This window comes from Rattus norvegicus, chromosome 10 (assembly GCF_021556685.1).
Source record: "Rattus norvegicus strain SHRSP/BbbUtx chromosome 10, alternate assembly SHRSP_T2T, whole genome shotgun sequence".
In the NCBI taxonomy this organism is placed as follows: Eukaryota; Metazoa; Chordata; class Mammalia; order Rodentia; family Muridae; genus Rattus; species Rattus norvegicus.
This window is the reverse complement of record NC_141543.1, coordinates 96,659,307-96,673,956: the sequence shown is the minus strand read 5'-3', so window position 1 is coordinate 96,673,956 and position 14,650 is coordinate 96,659,307. Positions and strand designations below refer to the sequence as shown.

The 14,650-nt window shown below is 48.6% G+C and overlaps 1 protein-coding gene and 1 long non-coding RNA gene across 12 annotated transcripts in view; one reads left to right on the top strand and one right to left on the bottom strand.

The window, feature by feature from the left end:
• The window catches only part of Marchf10 (membrane associated ring-CH-type finger 10), a 141,999-nt gene that overhangs the window by 105,058 nt on the left and 22,291 nt on the right, over nt 1–14,650 (top strand). For all 9 annotated transcript variants that reach the window (XM_087572406.1, XM_087572408.1, XM_087572410.1 and 6 more), the window contains 3 exon segments: nt 2,128–2,280; nt 7,693–9,043; nt 12,806–12,972. In XM_087572406.1, the coding sequence (XP_087428532.1) occupies nt 2,128–2,280; nt 7,693–9,043; nt 12,806–12,972 (1,671 nt within the window).
• Nucleotides 1–14,650, bottom strand: part of LOC108352144 (uncharacterized) — a 115,683-nt gene that overhangs the window by 89,685 nt on the left and 11,348 nt on the right. For all 3 annotated transcript variants that reach the window (XR_015632170.1, XR_015632171.1, XR_015632172.1), the window contains exon 2: nt 3,147–3,246. This is a non-coding gene — a long non-coding RNA (uncharacterized LOC108352144). The remainder of the gene's footprint in view (nt 1–3,146; nt 3,247–14,650) is intronic.

Here is a 14,650-nt window from a genome sequence, read left to right as displayed (position 1 = left end):
TAAAACCAGACCTTTGGTTGGTGCTGACTGGGAAGGCCCTGTGGAAGGAAAGGTCTCTCCCCATATCAATCTGGATGGAGCAAGTGTGGGTGTCAGGGCTGTGAGACATTTTCCCCTCCTGGGATGTGGAAGACGGCTGACTCTTCTGCTGAGATCACAATGACGTGTCTCCAGGACCTCTGGGCGGGGTCCTGACTTGCTCACTTGGCCTGAGCTCCAGGCCTCTCCTCCTTTCAGTTCTTTCTCTTCTTCAGTGTGTAAGAATACGGCCAGTGTCTGGGCCAGCGAGACGGCTGGCTGGGTAGACACTGCGTGTGTGCGCATAGGCCATGTAAGTCTGACGATTTGAGCTCAATCCCCAGAACCCAGGTAAAGGTGTAAGGGGAGAGCTGATTGCTTGGAATTGTCCTCTGACCTCCACATACCAGCCCCATATGTCACACACACACACACACACACACACACACACACACACACATACTACTGACAAAAAATACAGTTCTAAATAAACTTTAACAAAAGAACACCCCAACTTCTGCCTCTGCTGGCTGAGAGGTGTGAAGCAGATTTTGATCTCTAAGAGCTTGGAAGAGTCCTCTGGTGAGGGAGAAGCCTCTGGCTTCAACCAACACAACTCCAGCCGCTGAGGTACTGCCACAGGCACCAGACCCTCCCTCCCGCCATCCTTCCCCACTTCCCCTCTCAGAGAAATCACATCTCTTCACACCCCATGCTCTCTGAGGGACACACTCTCCTCCCGTCTCTGGCTACGCCCATAGCAGCATCTGTTTGCCCTAAGTTGGCCCAGTGCTGCCACCATCTCTCTCCTCCCTGGGTATCCCCTCCCTGAGGGGTTCCGTTCTCTGTTTCTGGTGAGAAATCCGTTGGCCTGATCATTGAGTTAAATTGGGTTTCATAGGACGCCAAGGAGAACTTTCATGCCTTCCTGAGTCTGAGTGGAAACTATTCCCGCAACCACAGACTACAGTCGGGCACGTAAATCCAGTTGTCTTCACATGCCGGGGAAGCCTGGACTCTCACACACCAGTCAAGGCTCCATCCCAGCCTCAGCCCTGTGCTGACTCCCAGTCACATCTACTTGTGAAATATCTGAGTCTTTAAAACAGGGGTGAGCCAGGGAAATTCTCTTCGGGGATGGGGTGCAGGTGTTGATGATTGAACTGCCTTGTGAACCCAAGAACTTGTGGAGATGCTTGGAAAATAAGGAACCCTTCTCCCCATTCATGCGCACTGACGCTGAATACATGTGAAGCTACTTGAAGCTGTCCGTGCCAACTAGAAACCTGGCTCCACATGAGTGTTCACTGGGAACTTGGTCCACGGGGGGCCACTGTCTTCCAGGGAGGTGGATGGACATGTGGAAGGACAAAGGTTCCCAGGCGCTCGGAACCTTCTCTTAGGGCATGCCTGAGGCTAACATACGGTAAGGGAGATAGACTGCTACAAAACCTAGTGAGTGCTGGGGCGAGTGTAACTGTGCACCGAGTGTCTCCTCAGCGGCATCAGCACCCTCAGGTAGGAAGATAGAAACTTTATAGAAAGAGGAAAAGAGGAGCTGGAGAGATGGCTCAGCTGTTAGGAGCACTTGGTGATCTCCCAGAGGACACAAGTTCGGTTCCTAGCATCCACATCGAGTCACTCACAACCCTGTAACCCAGTTCCAGGCATCTGACACCTTCTTCTGGCCTCCGTGGGCCCCACAAAGACCCATACTCCTACATCTTGGGGTGTTTTTTTTTCTTTAAATAAAAGGAAGAGTTCCTTGTACCCCTCCCTGCAGGAATCGTGGAGTCTGAAACCTTAGGAAGTAGTCCCAGTATTTCCGTATTTCTGGTAGGGAAACTGAAGCTCGGAGAGCTGTACCCACGCTTTCATGGCTATAAAGGGGCAAACTAGATTTCAAGCCCCTCTCTTCTCTGACTTCTTGGCTTGGTGCACTTAACTCTCCACCCCACCCCCACCACCACCACCACCCCCACCCCCACGCACACACCACCTTCCACCCTCTTTGATGCTTTCTTTTTTTTTCTTTTTTTTTTTTTTTGGATATAGAAAGTGTTTGCTTAAAAAAAGAAAAAGTTATTGAAAAGCTTTTGCACCTTTCAGTGGCACAAGCAACAAAGATTTTATCAAGGAAGAGGAGACCAAACCTGGGGAGGTTGACAGTGAGCCCAGAAATGCACAGCCCAAGACTATCTGGGGAGAGAAGCAGGCAGAAAGCACAGCTGTCCACAAAGACATCAGGACTCCTGGGAGCAGGTAAGGACTGTGGCTGCCACCGCGGTCCTCACGGACTGAAGCATGCTGGCACCTTATGGAAACTGTGACTTTCAGCTATCTTTGCTTTTGTGAGTTGGAGACTTACCTTTAAGCGAAATATTTGGAAGGCTCAAAAGTAAACTCTTTGACAGCAGCCTCCAAGAGAGGCTGGTGGGAAAAGGAGTGGGTGGAGTTGATCGTTTTTCCTCTCTCTCTCTCTCTCTCTCTCTCTCTCTCTCTCTCTCCCATTACACCAAGAGAATGACTGCCTGCTTTTGAGTAGACTCAGGGCTGGGAGGAGGAGATCCAGCCCGCAGTGCTGGGGAGGTCCTGCCAGGCTATAGTGCCCACACACCCATCGGGAGAGGAGGATTGATGTCCATGGGTGGCAGACAGCTCACCCCCCTCAGGGAGTTCTTCACTTGAGATCCAGGGCAATCACACCAGCAAGATCTTTTAATGTGTAAGAAATAGCTTCAAAGGGAAAGCCGGCTTCGTTTCAAAGGAGTGGCTTAGTGGAGCCTTCCTCTCTGAGTTTCAAGCCTGAGCTGGCATCGGAAGGCCCACACCATGCCTCCAGCTAACCCTGCCACCTTCTCCTGCAGTGGTGCCTCCTTAGGACTCAGCGAAGATGGCATGACACAGCTAAGCTTCCATGAGAGAAACCATGGGCACCACACCTTGTTACCAACCAAAGACAGCAGCCTTCCAGCTTAAGTGAGATCCGTTTAAACATGGTGCTGAGCACACACAGAAGAATCAGGGGTGCCTGGATGGCTTGGGACTTGAGGACCCATGAGCCTGTGGTGCCAACCTAGCCTCAGGGTTCAAGGGACAGAGCATCTCCAGGAGGGAAGGGCACAAACCTTAGAGCAGTCTGCAGTTCCAAAACTCTAATTCCCCTCTTCCTCCAAACAGTGGGGTCCCGGTGGTCACACGGTCCCTCCAAAACTCCAGCTCTCTCACCTTAAAACAAAGATGAAGAATCCTGCTGTGTTGCATTTCTGTGATGACTCAGTGGAATAGAACATAGTCCAGTGCCGGACACACACAGGGTTCTCCATGAGTGAAACATAAAGTTTATATAAGTCCCCCTCGGTACCCAGGACGTGTCTTTATGTCAGGGTCCACTGGGGATCTGTTCCAGCCGTTGTAGTGGGGTCCCTCATCCCCCAATTATAGTGTGCCCTGAGTTCCTTTTCCGGAGTATGAGCCAGTGACTTGAATCATCCTTGGAGGAGATTTGGGACAAATGTGACCAAGATAATATCCAGAAGCTCCAAGAAATCAAGTTTTTAAAAAAATTTACACGTGAACACACAAGGGAAAGGGGAAAGGGAGTTAACACCGTTTCACAGGCGTCCAGGTGACTAGCAGACGTATCTTAAATGTAGCCTCAATAAATGTAAGTTCACATGTGCGTTAACTTCAGCCTACCAAATTGGCTAAGGTTCTAAAATAATGGTTGATATTGGCAGTGAGTGTCACTAACTTCCTGAGCAGTGTTGTGCCAGATGCTGGTGACACAGGTGGCTTGGTGATCCTGCTGTGACAGAGATGCCTTCCTGTCCCACCTGGAAGGGCAGTGTGGCGCAAACTGTCTGCAAAGGAATTTGGCAACGTGACAAAAACCTCTGGACGGTTCAGACCTTCCAAGCTGGCAATTCCAGTCTCATCAGTCCAGTCTCTCTCTCTCTCTCTCCCTCTCTCTCTCTCTCTCTCTCTCTCTCTCTCTCTCTCTCTCTCTTTCTCTCTGTCTCTCTCTGTCTCTCTCTCTGTCACACACACACACACACACACACACACACAGAGAAATAAAAGAAAAGTCAAAGACATTGTGACATATTGATACAGTATACCCTTAAACCACATTTAGACAGTATTCTTGAAAAGTAACAGCAAAGGAATATTGAAGGAAAGAAAGTAGAGTGCCTAATTGTATGAACAGCAGTAAACCACCTTTGTGTGTGTGTGTGTGTGTGTGTGTGTGTGTGTGTGTGTTTAAACAATACCTCTAGTTAAAGGTTACAAGTTCCCATGTTTTCAGGGAGCAGGTAGGTATGGGAAGAGAAATACAAAATGGGTTTTGAGGCCCGTGGTACTTTTCTCACTGTCCAAACTCTGAGCCACCACACTATTTCAGGGTGACGATAACCTGGAGGTTCTGAATTTTCAACTCACCCTTGAATTCCAGTACCTGAGCGATGTTCCGCTGGGCTTTGGGTTATGGGAGCCTGGGACCATTTCATCTTCTACATGGACCACATTTATAACCAAAGGGGGGGAGCAGGAGGATATATTGTTAGAATCCAGGGCAGTGCTGGTAAAGTTCACAAGGAAGCCCAAGACCAAAGGCATAGTCCTGAGGCCAGATGATACTTCTTCCAGTCTCACCTCAATGAGCCTGGACCTCCTGGAGGCAGCGGACACTCAACCCACAGCTGGGGCCAACGCAGGGCTCAGAGCTGCAAGGCAGGGCTATGAATAGCACATCCCTGGCATACCAATCGGGTGTTTATTCCCAGCCCACAGCTACTGAAGTCTGCTCCCGATTTCACACACACACACACACACACACACACACACACACACACACACACACGATCACATGCAGCTCTGATTGAATTTTAAAGATGACCAGGAATCGTGGTGACACATTCCCAGTATGTCTGAGGAAACCTCAGATGCACAGCACACAGTTGAGACTTCTGTCCCAGGCCGGAGTCACACCATGGCAGCTCCACAGCTCCTGTGAAATGACCTCAGGGTTCTTGTAAGTTCCCAGCATCCTGTATTTCAGAAGCCAAGTCTCTCATCTCCCTCAGCAGGTGGCTGAGCTGTTTCTCGGGGCAGCTCCTCACCAGCCCTCTCATGGACAGGTGAGTTCAGAGCGGGCAGAAGGCTCAGGCTCAGCACTGTTTACTAATTTTGAAGGTCCTTTTCAAATTCAAATTGCAAAATGCTCAAAAGATCCTATACTTGGACTTCATGTCACCTCTCATGTTAAAATAAGGGGGAGGGGCTGGGGATTTAGCTCAGCGGTAGAGCGCTTGCCTAGCAAGCGCAAGGCCCTGGGTTCGGTCCCCAGCTCCGGAAAAAAAGAAAAAAGAAAAAAGAAATTAGGGGGATGGGGCCAGTTGGAAAGTGGGAGGACATGAATTCAACCCTAAAAATGGGTAGAAGAACACAAACATACTTTGAATCCCAGGGCTGGGGAAACGGTGACGGGCAGATCCCTAAAGCTCCCTGGCCATCTGACCTCCAGGTCAAGTGAGAGACTCCGCCTATAAAAATAAAGTGTGAGCTAAGGTTGGCCTCTACACACACACACACACACACACACACACACACACACACACACACACACACACACCAGATTCAATTGGTTATCACATGGATCATTTCAGTACCCAGCTGGTTGGGCCATCCAAGCTCAGACAGCTGGATGCTCAGTGTCTTTGAATTGTTGACTCATCTCGTGCAGGGGTTTATAAACCCCATGAGGGGCCTAGTAGGACAGTTTAACTGATTTCTGGAAGGGCTGATGTGTAAAGATTTGCACTGTGCAGCTGAGTGTCCCGTGCAGCTAATAATAAAAGAAGCTTAGAGACTATTAGGACGTTAGAAAGTCCCCTGCAAGGCACCTCAATTAAAGGCAGTATTGACTTGGCCCCAGCTGAGCCGGCAGCTCAGTGGATTTGCATTTTCCCCAGCAGAGCTGTCATCAAGAACCCTTGGGCTCCCATGGCATCCTGTCCACTCAACAGGCCAACCAAGTGACAAGGACAGCAGAGCTTCATCAGATCTGCAGAAGAGCAAAGAGGAATGCAGAGGGGGTTGAATAAGGGAATAAGAAGAAGGGGGCTCACAAAAGCACTTTCAAATTTTTACCCACATGGGATGAAAGCCCTTACACATGCACGCATCCCAATAGATCTCAATGGCCCTCGTTTTGGTGAGCAAATTGCAAAGTCCGTGGAAGTTTTTAAGGCATTTAAGGTAAAGAACAAAAATCCTAGCAGGCCTTGGCTCACTTCACTTACTAAGACTCTGACCTTGGGCAAGTCATGTAACCTTCCCTAACCTCAGTACCCTCTATGAGAGAGTGTGAGTACAGCTCATGGGGCTGCAAGCCTTCCCTGGATGAACTGGCTGGGGTGGTTTAAGTGATCAGTGTGACTACTTGGTAAGAAGTGCTTATTATTCGTACATGGCAAAGTTTTTTAAAATGTCTATGTGTTTGCCTGTATGCAGGAGCATGTGGGTGAGGGGGAGAGGACAAGGTTGGGTGCCACTGTCATCCATGGATGAACATCACCTATCTCCCTGAGGCACAGGGTCTCCCAATGTCCCGAAGCTTACCAGTTAGGCTAGACTGGCTGACCAGTGAGCTTCAGAATGATCCTGTCTGCTCTCCCCAGGTCTGGGATTAGTGTATACACCACCCCCAAAACTCCCAGCCCTGACAACTTTACATGAGTTCTTGTGATCCAGCTCAGGTCTCGGGCAAGCACTTACAGACTGAGCCATCCCCTTATCCCTACAAAGTTAAGTTTTGAATAAGTGACTTTACTGATAAAAACTCTGGCTCCCTGGACACTTGACCAGCCCCTTCTCTCTCCTTCTCCTCCACCTTAGAATCCAGAGGCAGACACTCTGGGGTGGCCAGATGTCATTCATTTACTAGAGGCAAATGGCAAAGAATGACAACTTCATGCAAGATTTTATAACTTTTATCTACACTCAGTAGCAAGCTTCATCAGAACCATCGTGTACCTGGGCACTAGCTTCTGGAGTCTTCTTTTTGTTGAGGTTTGGAAAAGCAGTGGAGGACGTAGGGATGCCATCCATACATCCGGGTGGGATTTGGATGAGAAAGGACTGGATGGTTTTTTTTTTTTTTTTTTTTTTTTGGTTCTTTTTTTCCGGAGCTGGGGACCGAACCCAGGGCCTTGCGCTTCCTAGGTAAGCGCTCTACCACTGAGCTAAATCCTCAGCCCCTGGATGGTTTTGTATAGTCATTCCCACACTGCTGCCTTTCCTTTCGGCTGAATACAGAGAGGTTTAGCCATCCTTGGCTGAGCTGGTCTAGAGCTCCTTCCTCCTGAAACAATCTGTGACTTGTGGTTATCCCTTCCCCAGAACCAGTGTGAGGGCCACAGGTGTGAACCCAGACGCCTACATGTGAACTTGTGGGCGTGAGTGTGAACCTCACGAAAGAGAATCCAGAGGCAGTAACGAGAAACCCACCGTGAGCTTTCCCTCCCATGGTGCCTCCTGCCCTAGGCCTGCATGAATTTTCTTCTTTCTCCAGGGCTATCTTGTTGTTGCCTTTGGTAGACCATCATGCTTGACAGAGAGGAGCTCTCTCCCATGGGTGCTTTCAACAGAATCTGTCTTCTCTCAACACAGACCCCGTTGTCCAACAAGACAGTCTGCTGAGTGCAAATGAGATGAAGCTAAAGAGGCCAGCTCGAGAGAAAAGAAACTTAGCCCCATCCTCACAGCTCGTGAGAGTGGCCGGGAAAGCCCCCCTCGAGAGACAGAAAAAAGGAGACCCCAGTGCTCGTCCCCAGAACGAGCCCCACACTGCCCTCTCGCAGACCTTCCAGCCAATGAGTGGTTCTCAAGTGCTGACTGAGTCCTCGGTGCCTCCATTCCTCCCCGCCACTGTGGTAGGACCAAGAAGGGCACCGTTTAGGTTCCACGACGAAGATTTTTATTCTGCATTATCATTAAACAATGAACAAGAGAACTATGACACGGAAGAGGAGACTCGCACGGAAGAGGAGCTCCTGCTGGCTGGGATGCGCTCTCCTCCCAGCTACAAAAGAAGCCGCTTTCTTGGGACATCAGCCGCTCAGAATAGAAATGTGGAGGAAAATGCTGAAAATCTCAGAGGAAATTCTTTAAGACGGAGTGAGCCCAACCCTGGATCTCCAAGAAAAACCAGTGTCACGGAGCCAACAACAAAGCAGTCTTCTCCCGGGCAAAGGATGCTCCAAGATACCAGGCTACCCAGGGAGTTGGCTAAAGACAACCCCAGTGGAGACCAGGATGAGAAGACCCCTGTACCAGGGGACGCCAAATCTGATGGTGTCACCCAAGTCAGTGCCGAAGATGTGTCCAACAATTGTGCCGTGGAAGACAGGTCCGCTGTTCACAATTGCGAGAGAGACTGGCAACGTTACCTAAGTGGTTCCAGGAACTCGTTCGACTGCTTACTTTCTGGGAGACCCACAGCTCCAAGAGCGTCCGTGAATCCATCCTACAATGCTCACGGGTCACTGTTCCACTCTGCTGTGATAGATGACATCCCAGCAAGCTTGTCCGTGTCATCTATCCTAGTTCCAAGTGCAGAGCTGGAGGAAAACCTAAGGTTCAATGTACGCCGGCCACTCTCACCTATCAGAAACAGAAATCCGTCGGCCGCCTCGGAGAGCCACAGTGAGGACACCCAGGGAGAAGAGGAGAGGGCTTCGACTAGTCAAGCTCAGGAGTCTCCACTCCTGTCAGATCTACCAAATCCACAAAGCAGCATGGCCTTGGGGGACTCCCCTAGCTCTCCTACAAGAAGACATTTACAAGGCCATTTCTACATGCCTGGGTCCCTGCAAGAAAATATACCTTTTACTTTCTTTGCGGTGTCTGATTTTGCAAGTCAGAATGATAACGGGACCAGCGTTAGAGTCTCTGGTGTCATGGATGAAAAGGCCACAGAAATAAAGGCAGACCCTGAGAAACTCAGGAAATTGCAAGAAAGGTAAGGATTTGTTGTAACTATACACGCCCCCATTCCGCCCCCACCCCTGCCCCGTGCTGAGATAACCATTGCTTTTATTAGAGAAATGTGGGAACTTTAACGCAGCCATGTTCTTCCCTGACTTGTTAACGAGATTGATTATTTTGAGAAAATCATCCCTATTTTGTTATCCCTAAAAGATGTGTACATACAAAGAGGAATTTGGTGCTCCCACTCAGATTCATGCGTATACCCCCTAAAGTGTCTTTTTTTCTTGAATACTTAAGAAAGGCGAGGACCAGCCACATGGCTCAGTGGTAAAGGTTTGGTCTTAGGAGCTGAGTTTCATCCCCAAGACCAATAAATACAGTGGGAGAGAAGGGACTCTCCTCAGGTGCCCTCTGACCTCTCCACACTTACACTATCGAACAGAGTGGGGGCGGATGGGGGAGAGATGAGGAAGAGAATATTCTTAAATAAATAAACACAAAAGGCAAATCTCCAGAAACACAAGGATGCCTGGTGGCACAGGGGCTCTCCCCTCTCCCCAGCAATTAGCTGGGAATTTATTTTATTTTATTTTATGAAAAGGTTGCTAACTCCCCAGAGAAGGAACCATTCAGCTCTTGAAGTTCACAGCTCTCTCTCCTGAGACTTCCTGCAAATCCAACCAGCAGTTGTAGAATTTAAACCTTCCAAACAGTTACCATAGTTACCCCAGTCCTCCGAAGGGTGGGGCTGGAGGACCAACTGCCTCCATGCTAAGTGTGCGCTCTCTTGCGCTTGCTCTCTCTTGCTCTCTCTCTCATGCATGAGAGAGAAAAACAAGATCCTTTTTTGAGTTGCCCTTTTCTTTGACCTTTCCTTCCTCCAGAGGAGAGTTTGGGATATTTCACAGCTACGAAACTGGATACTTTTTAAAGCCTTCATTAAACACTGTCAGAATTCTACCATCTCTTTTATGATAGGGTGTTTACTGTGCCCAAATCTTGGCTTAAGGATCTGGAAATTGATTCTTGGAGCATGTGCCCTCTTTGTACATGTCAGTATGGCTCCTCTGGGCCATGAATTACCCGATTGATGTCCATTTGCAAGCAGGAAAATTTCACCACAATGAATTGAAAATGGAAAAAGAAAGGAGAAATAAAACAGATTGCATACACAATCCTCTTGTGTGTGTGCACATATGTGTGCACATGCATGTGTGTGCATTTGTGCCTCAGTGTGTATATGTACGTAGCTGCTTGTGCATGCATGAGCATACAGAGACCTGAACTTGACATCAGGTGAATTCTTCCCTCAGTGACCACTTTGTTTATTGAGATGGGTTCTCTCACTGAACCAGAGCCCTCCAGTTTCAGCCTGTCTAGCTAGCCACGGTTCCCCCCCCCCTCAGGGTCTGGAATCACAGATGGCTCCACGTCTACCCTGCTAAGAGCTTTCTTATTCTTACCGTCTTTTCTTTTCATGGTTAAACAAGCTACAAGAAGACCATCCATGGTTAAGACCAAGAGACCCCCATACTCACCCATCACCACCAACCCCCAAATGTAACTTCAGACATCCTGGTCAGATGTCTAGACTCCAACCATCCCAAAGTGATGTCGTTGAACTCAATTCATTTCTTGTAAAATGCAAGGGCTTCTCAACATGGGCCCCTGCATTAACATCTCTCATTCAATGAGTATTTGTTTGATTGTGTATTCCCTTTCTCTGTATATAACAATGCCTAACAACATTTCAAAAATGTCCATTTTAGGAAATGTTTGTAAAAAAAAAAAAAGATTTATTTATTTTGACATAGTACGGCCAGCAACTCTGGCTGGCCTAGAACACACTCTGTAGATCAGGCTGACCTCAAAAGCATAAGGGATCTGCTAGCCTCTGCCTCCCAAATGTTGGGCATTTTGTGGGGTTTCCCCCCTTGTGAAGTCGTTGTCCTGAGATTGTCCCTGCCGGTCTACACAGCCACCATCATCATCCATCCTATGATCTACAGATACTGGGCAAACTCAGGGTACGTACTGCTCCATTGGTCTCCTTTGCCTTTTCTGACCTGGTGTCACAGCACACCAATGTCTGCCAAAGCCTTCCTCCCCAAGTTCGCTAGAGCACCCTTTACTGTACACTTAAGAGTCTGCTGGCTGGGGATGTCTCACTGGAATTACACCGAACCTATGTGCTGGTCCAGCAATGCTGACCACTTGGAAACCCCATTCTTTTTTTTTTTTCTTTTTTCTTTTTTTTTTTTCTTTTTTCTTTTTTTTTTTTTTTCTTTTTCTGGAGCTGGGGACCGAACCCAGGGCCTTGCGCTTCCTAGGCAAGCGCTCTACCACTGAGCTAAATCCCCAACCCCGGAAACCCCATTCTTGATTTGCATGGCTTCGCTCTGCTCTTGTGTCTGTCATTTTCTTAACAAAAGCCCTTTGCTTCATCTCTAGGTCTTTATTTGCTGTTGTTTGCTATTGAAATGGAATTTTCAATTCTAACTCTTTGTGGCTCATGTACAGAAATGCAACTGACTATAATTTTTATTTTCTCTGTTTTGTTACACGCTCTTATTGTGTGCGTACAGTACTTTGTAGACTGTTTGGCTTTCCTATGTAGAAAATAGTTTTGACTGTGAATAACATTTCCACTCCTCTCATTTCAGGCTTTGTATTTTCAATGCTGTTTTAAGCCTTACAGTATTATATCAATTTTTTAAGGATGGCTGGTTTTATATGAAATGTTCATCACCTGTGGATGAGTCTCCTTTCGGAGCATAGCTGTCCTGGCTTTACCTACAACAGCTTCCACACGCACACACCTGCGATCAAAGGGAGCACACATGCCTAAGCTCATAGTATGCATTGTAGAATTGCCTTTTAAGGAATTTCTAGGTGCTGGGGAGACAGCTGAGTCAGTATGGTGCGTACTATGGTCCTACGAGGGTCTGAGATCGAATCTCCCGCATCTACGTGAAACTCCAGGCAAGGACAGGACACGCCCTGGACTTTGCTGGCCAGCCAGGCTAGCCAGTTAGTATGCTCCAGGTCCAGTAAGAGACCTTGCCTTAAAAACTAAGGTGAAACAGATGGGACAGCTTGGCATGGTGGCATATGCATCTACTCCCAGCACTCGGGAGGTCAGTGTAGGCCAATCTCTGTGAGTTTGAGACCCAACTGGTTTATGTAGCAAGTTCCGGGCCAGCCAAGTTACACAGTGAGGTCCTTTCTCAGGAAGGAAAACAGCCGTAATAAGGTGGAGAGCAGGGAAGAAGACACCCAATATCAACATCTAGCCTCCATGTGCATATGCACGTACACACGCACGCACGCACGCAAACACAGAAAATTTAAAGTTACTAGCCTTTGCAGCCAACTTCCTCAAGGTGGCAAGGCAGAGATAAGGGCTCAGCCTTTGCTATAGGACTAATCCCTCATTCCCCTCTCCCACCTTTTATACTGATGGGAATTGAAGCTATGACCTTTCAACAAGCGAGGCAAACACCCACTGAGTTACATGCCCCATCTCAGTCCTTACTTCTTCATTAGAGGTGCTGGTCCCTCCCACTGAGCTCATAGAAGCCTATTACGAGAATGTGAGAATCAAGGATCAATAACCCCATCTAGAGAAATCCTTACAGGGTTGGAAGGAACAGTGGGCAAGCCCCAGAAGACCAGGCAAACAAAGCATGGGGACTGCTCCTTCTTCCTTCTCCTGTGAATACCCTGGGAAACCATATTTGTAGAAACAGCAAATGTGGGGACTCCTGGTCACAGGGCCTTGTTTTCTGTTTAGTCTCCTGGAGGAGGACTCGGAGGAGGAGGGAGACTTGTGTCGGATCTGTCAGATAGCGGGGGGTTCCCCAGCCAACCCCCTCCTGGAGCCTTGTGGCTGTGTGGGAAGTCTGCAGTTTGTTCACCAAGAGTGCCTGAAAAAGTGGCTGAAAGTGAAAATAACATCAGGTAGGTGGAGACAGGAGACGTGAGTGTGTGGTGGTGAACGCGAGGTGGTGTATAATTAATCTGAGATGCCACAGTGTGGGCCTGGGAGCCTTGTCAGAGGCTCGCTGTCAGAGAAACACTGCCAAGCCCAGGATTCTCGCTTATAAATGCTGTGATGGGAGGGTAAGCAAATGGGGTGTGTGTGTGTGTGTGTGTGTGTGTGTGTGCGCGCGCGCACGCGCGCACGCTTGCTTAAATCTGGGAGAATCTTGGAAACAATGTCTCCTGCTTGAGGCCTGCCCAAAGCTCACCTCTGAGAAGGAATGAAGAAGACAGATTGCCATTAGACCCTCAGCAAGCATATGGCACCCTTGTCCAGTTAGTAGCTGCTCCATCGATGAGGAGCAGGGTCACCTCAGAGCCCCACCAGGAGCTGGGGAGATGACTCCATGGTTAAGAGTACTTGCTACTCTTGAAGAGGACCCAAGTTCAGTTCCCAGCACCCACATCAGGCACCTTATAAAACCACCTGTAACTCCAGCTCCAGGGGACCTGCTGCTCCCGTCTGGCCCATGCAGGACATGTGTACATACACATCCTCGTAAATAAAATCCTTCTTTAAAAAGAGTGCAAGCAATTCTGCCTGTTTGCCAGATGGGTAAGAAGAGTATCACTCTGATGTTCTAGATCTCTATTGAAGAGTTTCACACGTGGCACTTTTGTCAGACTGATCCCATAGCTGGGCGTGAAACCCCTTCTCGAGTCCCCTAGGAAGTGCCAAGCTCAGTACACACGCTCACACACACACACACACACACACACACACACACACACACACACACACAGGAGGTTGGTTGTAGTGCTCTTGGCAGACAGTAGGTTTCTTTCCCTTCTATAAGGAGGAAGGAGCTAGAGGAGGAGGAGGTTAACTGAAGGGTTCCATAATGGTGGTCAAGTAAAAAACTCCCAGTATGTCTCTCAGATCACACTCCCTGGGATTGATACTCCTCAGCCAGGCCCTGATTAGGTCCTCTTCTGTATCCTTACCTGTCTGACTCTGGCTGGATAGTAGGTCTAGAGCATAACCCCAACCCCACAGTTGTAGCTGTCCACCTCTACCATGCCATGGAGGTAATAATACTGACATTCTCCCTTCATGGGTGCATCTTCCCTTCCTCAAGAAATAGCGAGTCAATCCTTAAATGCTTAAGTCCATGTCCACAAGCAAAGAACTCCATCCGAATTGGGGGAGGGGACGTTTGAGAAGACTTGGATTGCAAATGATTCTGCCATTGCTGTCGCTACTCCCTCCCCGGGGAAATACAAACAATGCATCTCTTTATAAGGTCCCAGTGACGAAGCAAAGAACGATTCCGCCAAATTTAACCTGGAGAAGCAGTAAGTTTATTGGGCTTTACTCACAGCGCATGAACAAGCAGCATCTCGGGTGACCCCAGAGCAGGTGCACTGCAAAGTCTTCACCCATAGCCACAAAAATGGAACCCCTCTCTGATTCCCCTTCCCCAACCTGTATATGTTAGGATCTGGGATGGAACTGCATACAGATGGCTAGGAGGAGTGCCAGAAACTGTGCGGGTCCATCCGGTGACTTCCCCACTGCCTGCTGTCAACAGACCCCCCCAACCCCTCTGCCAGGATGGATGCTCACAAGAAGGCACGACTGATCTGATGACCATGT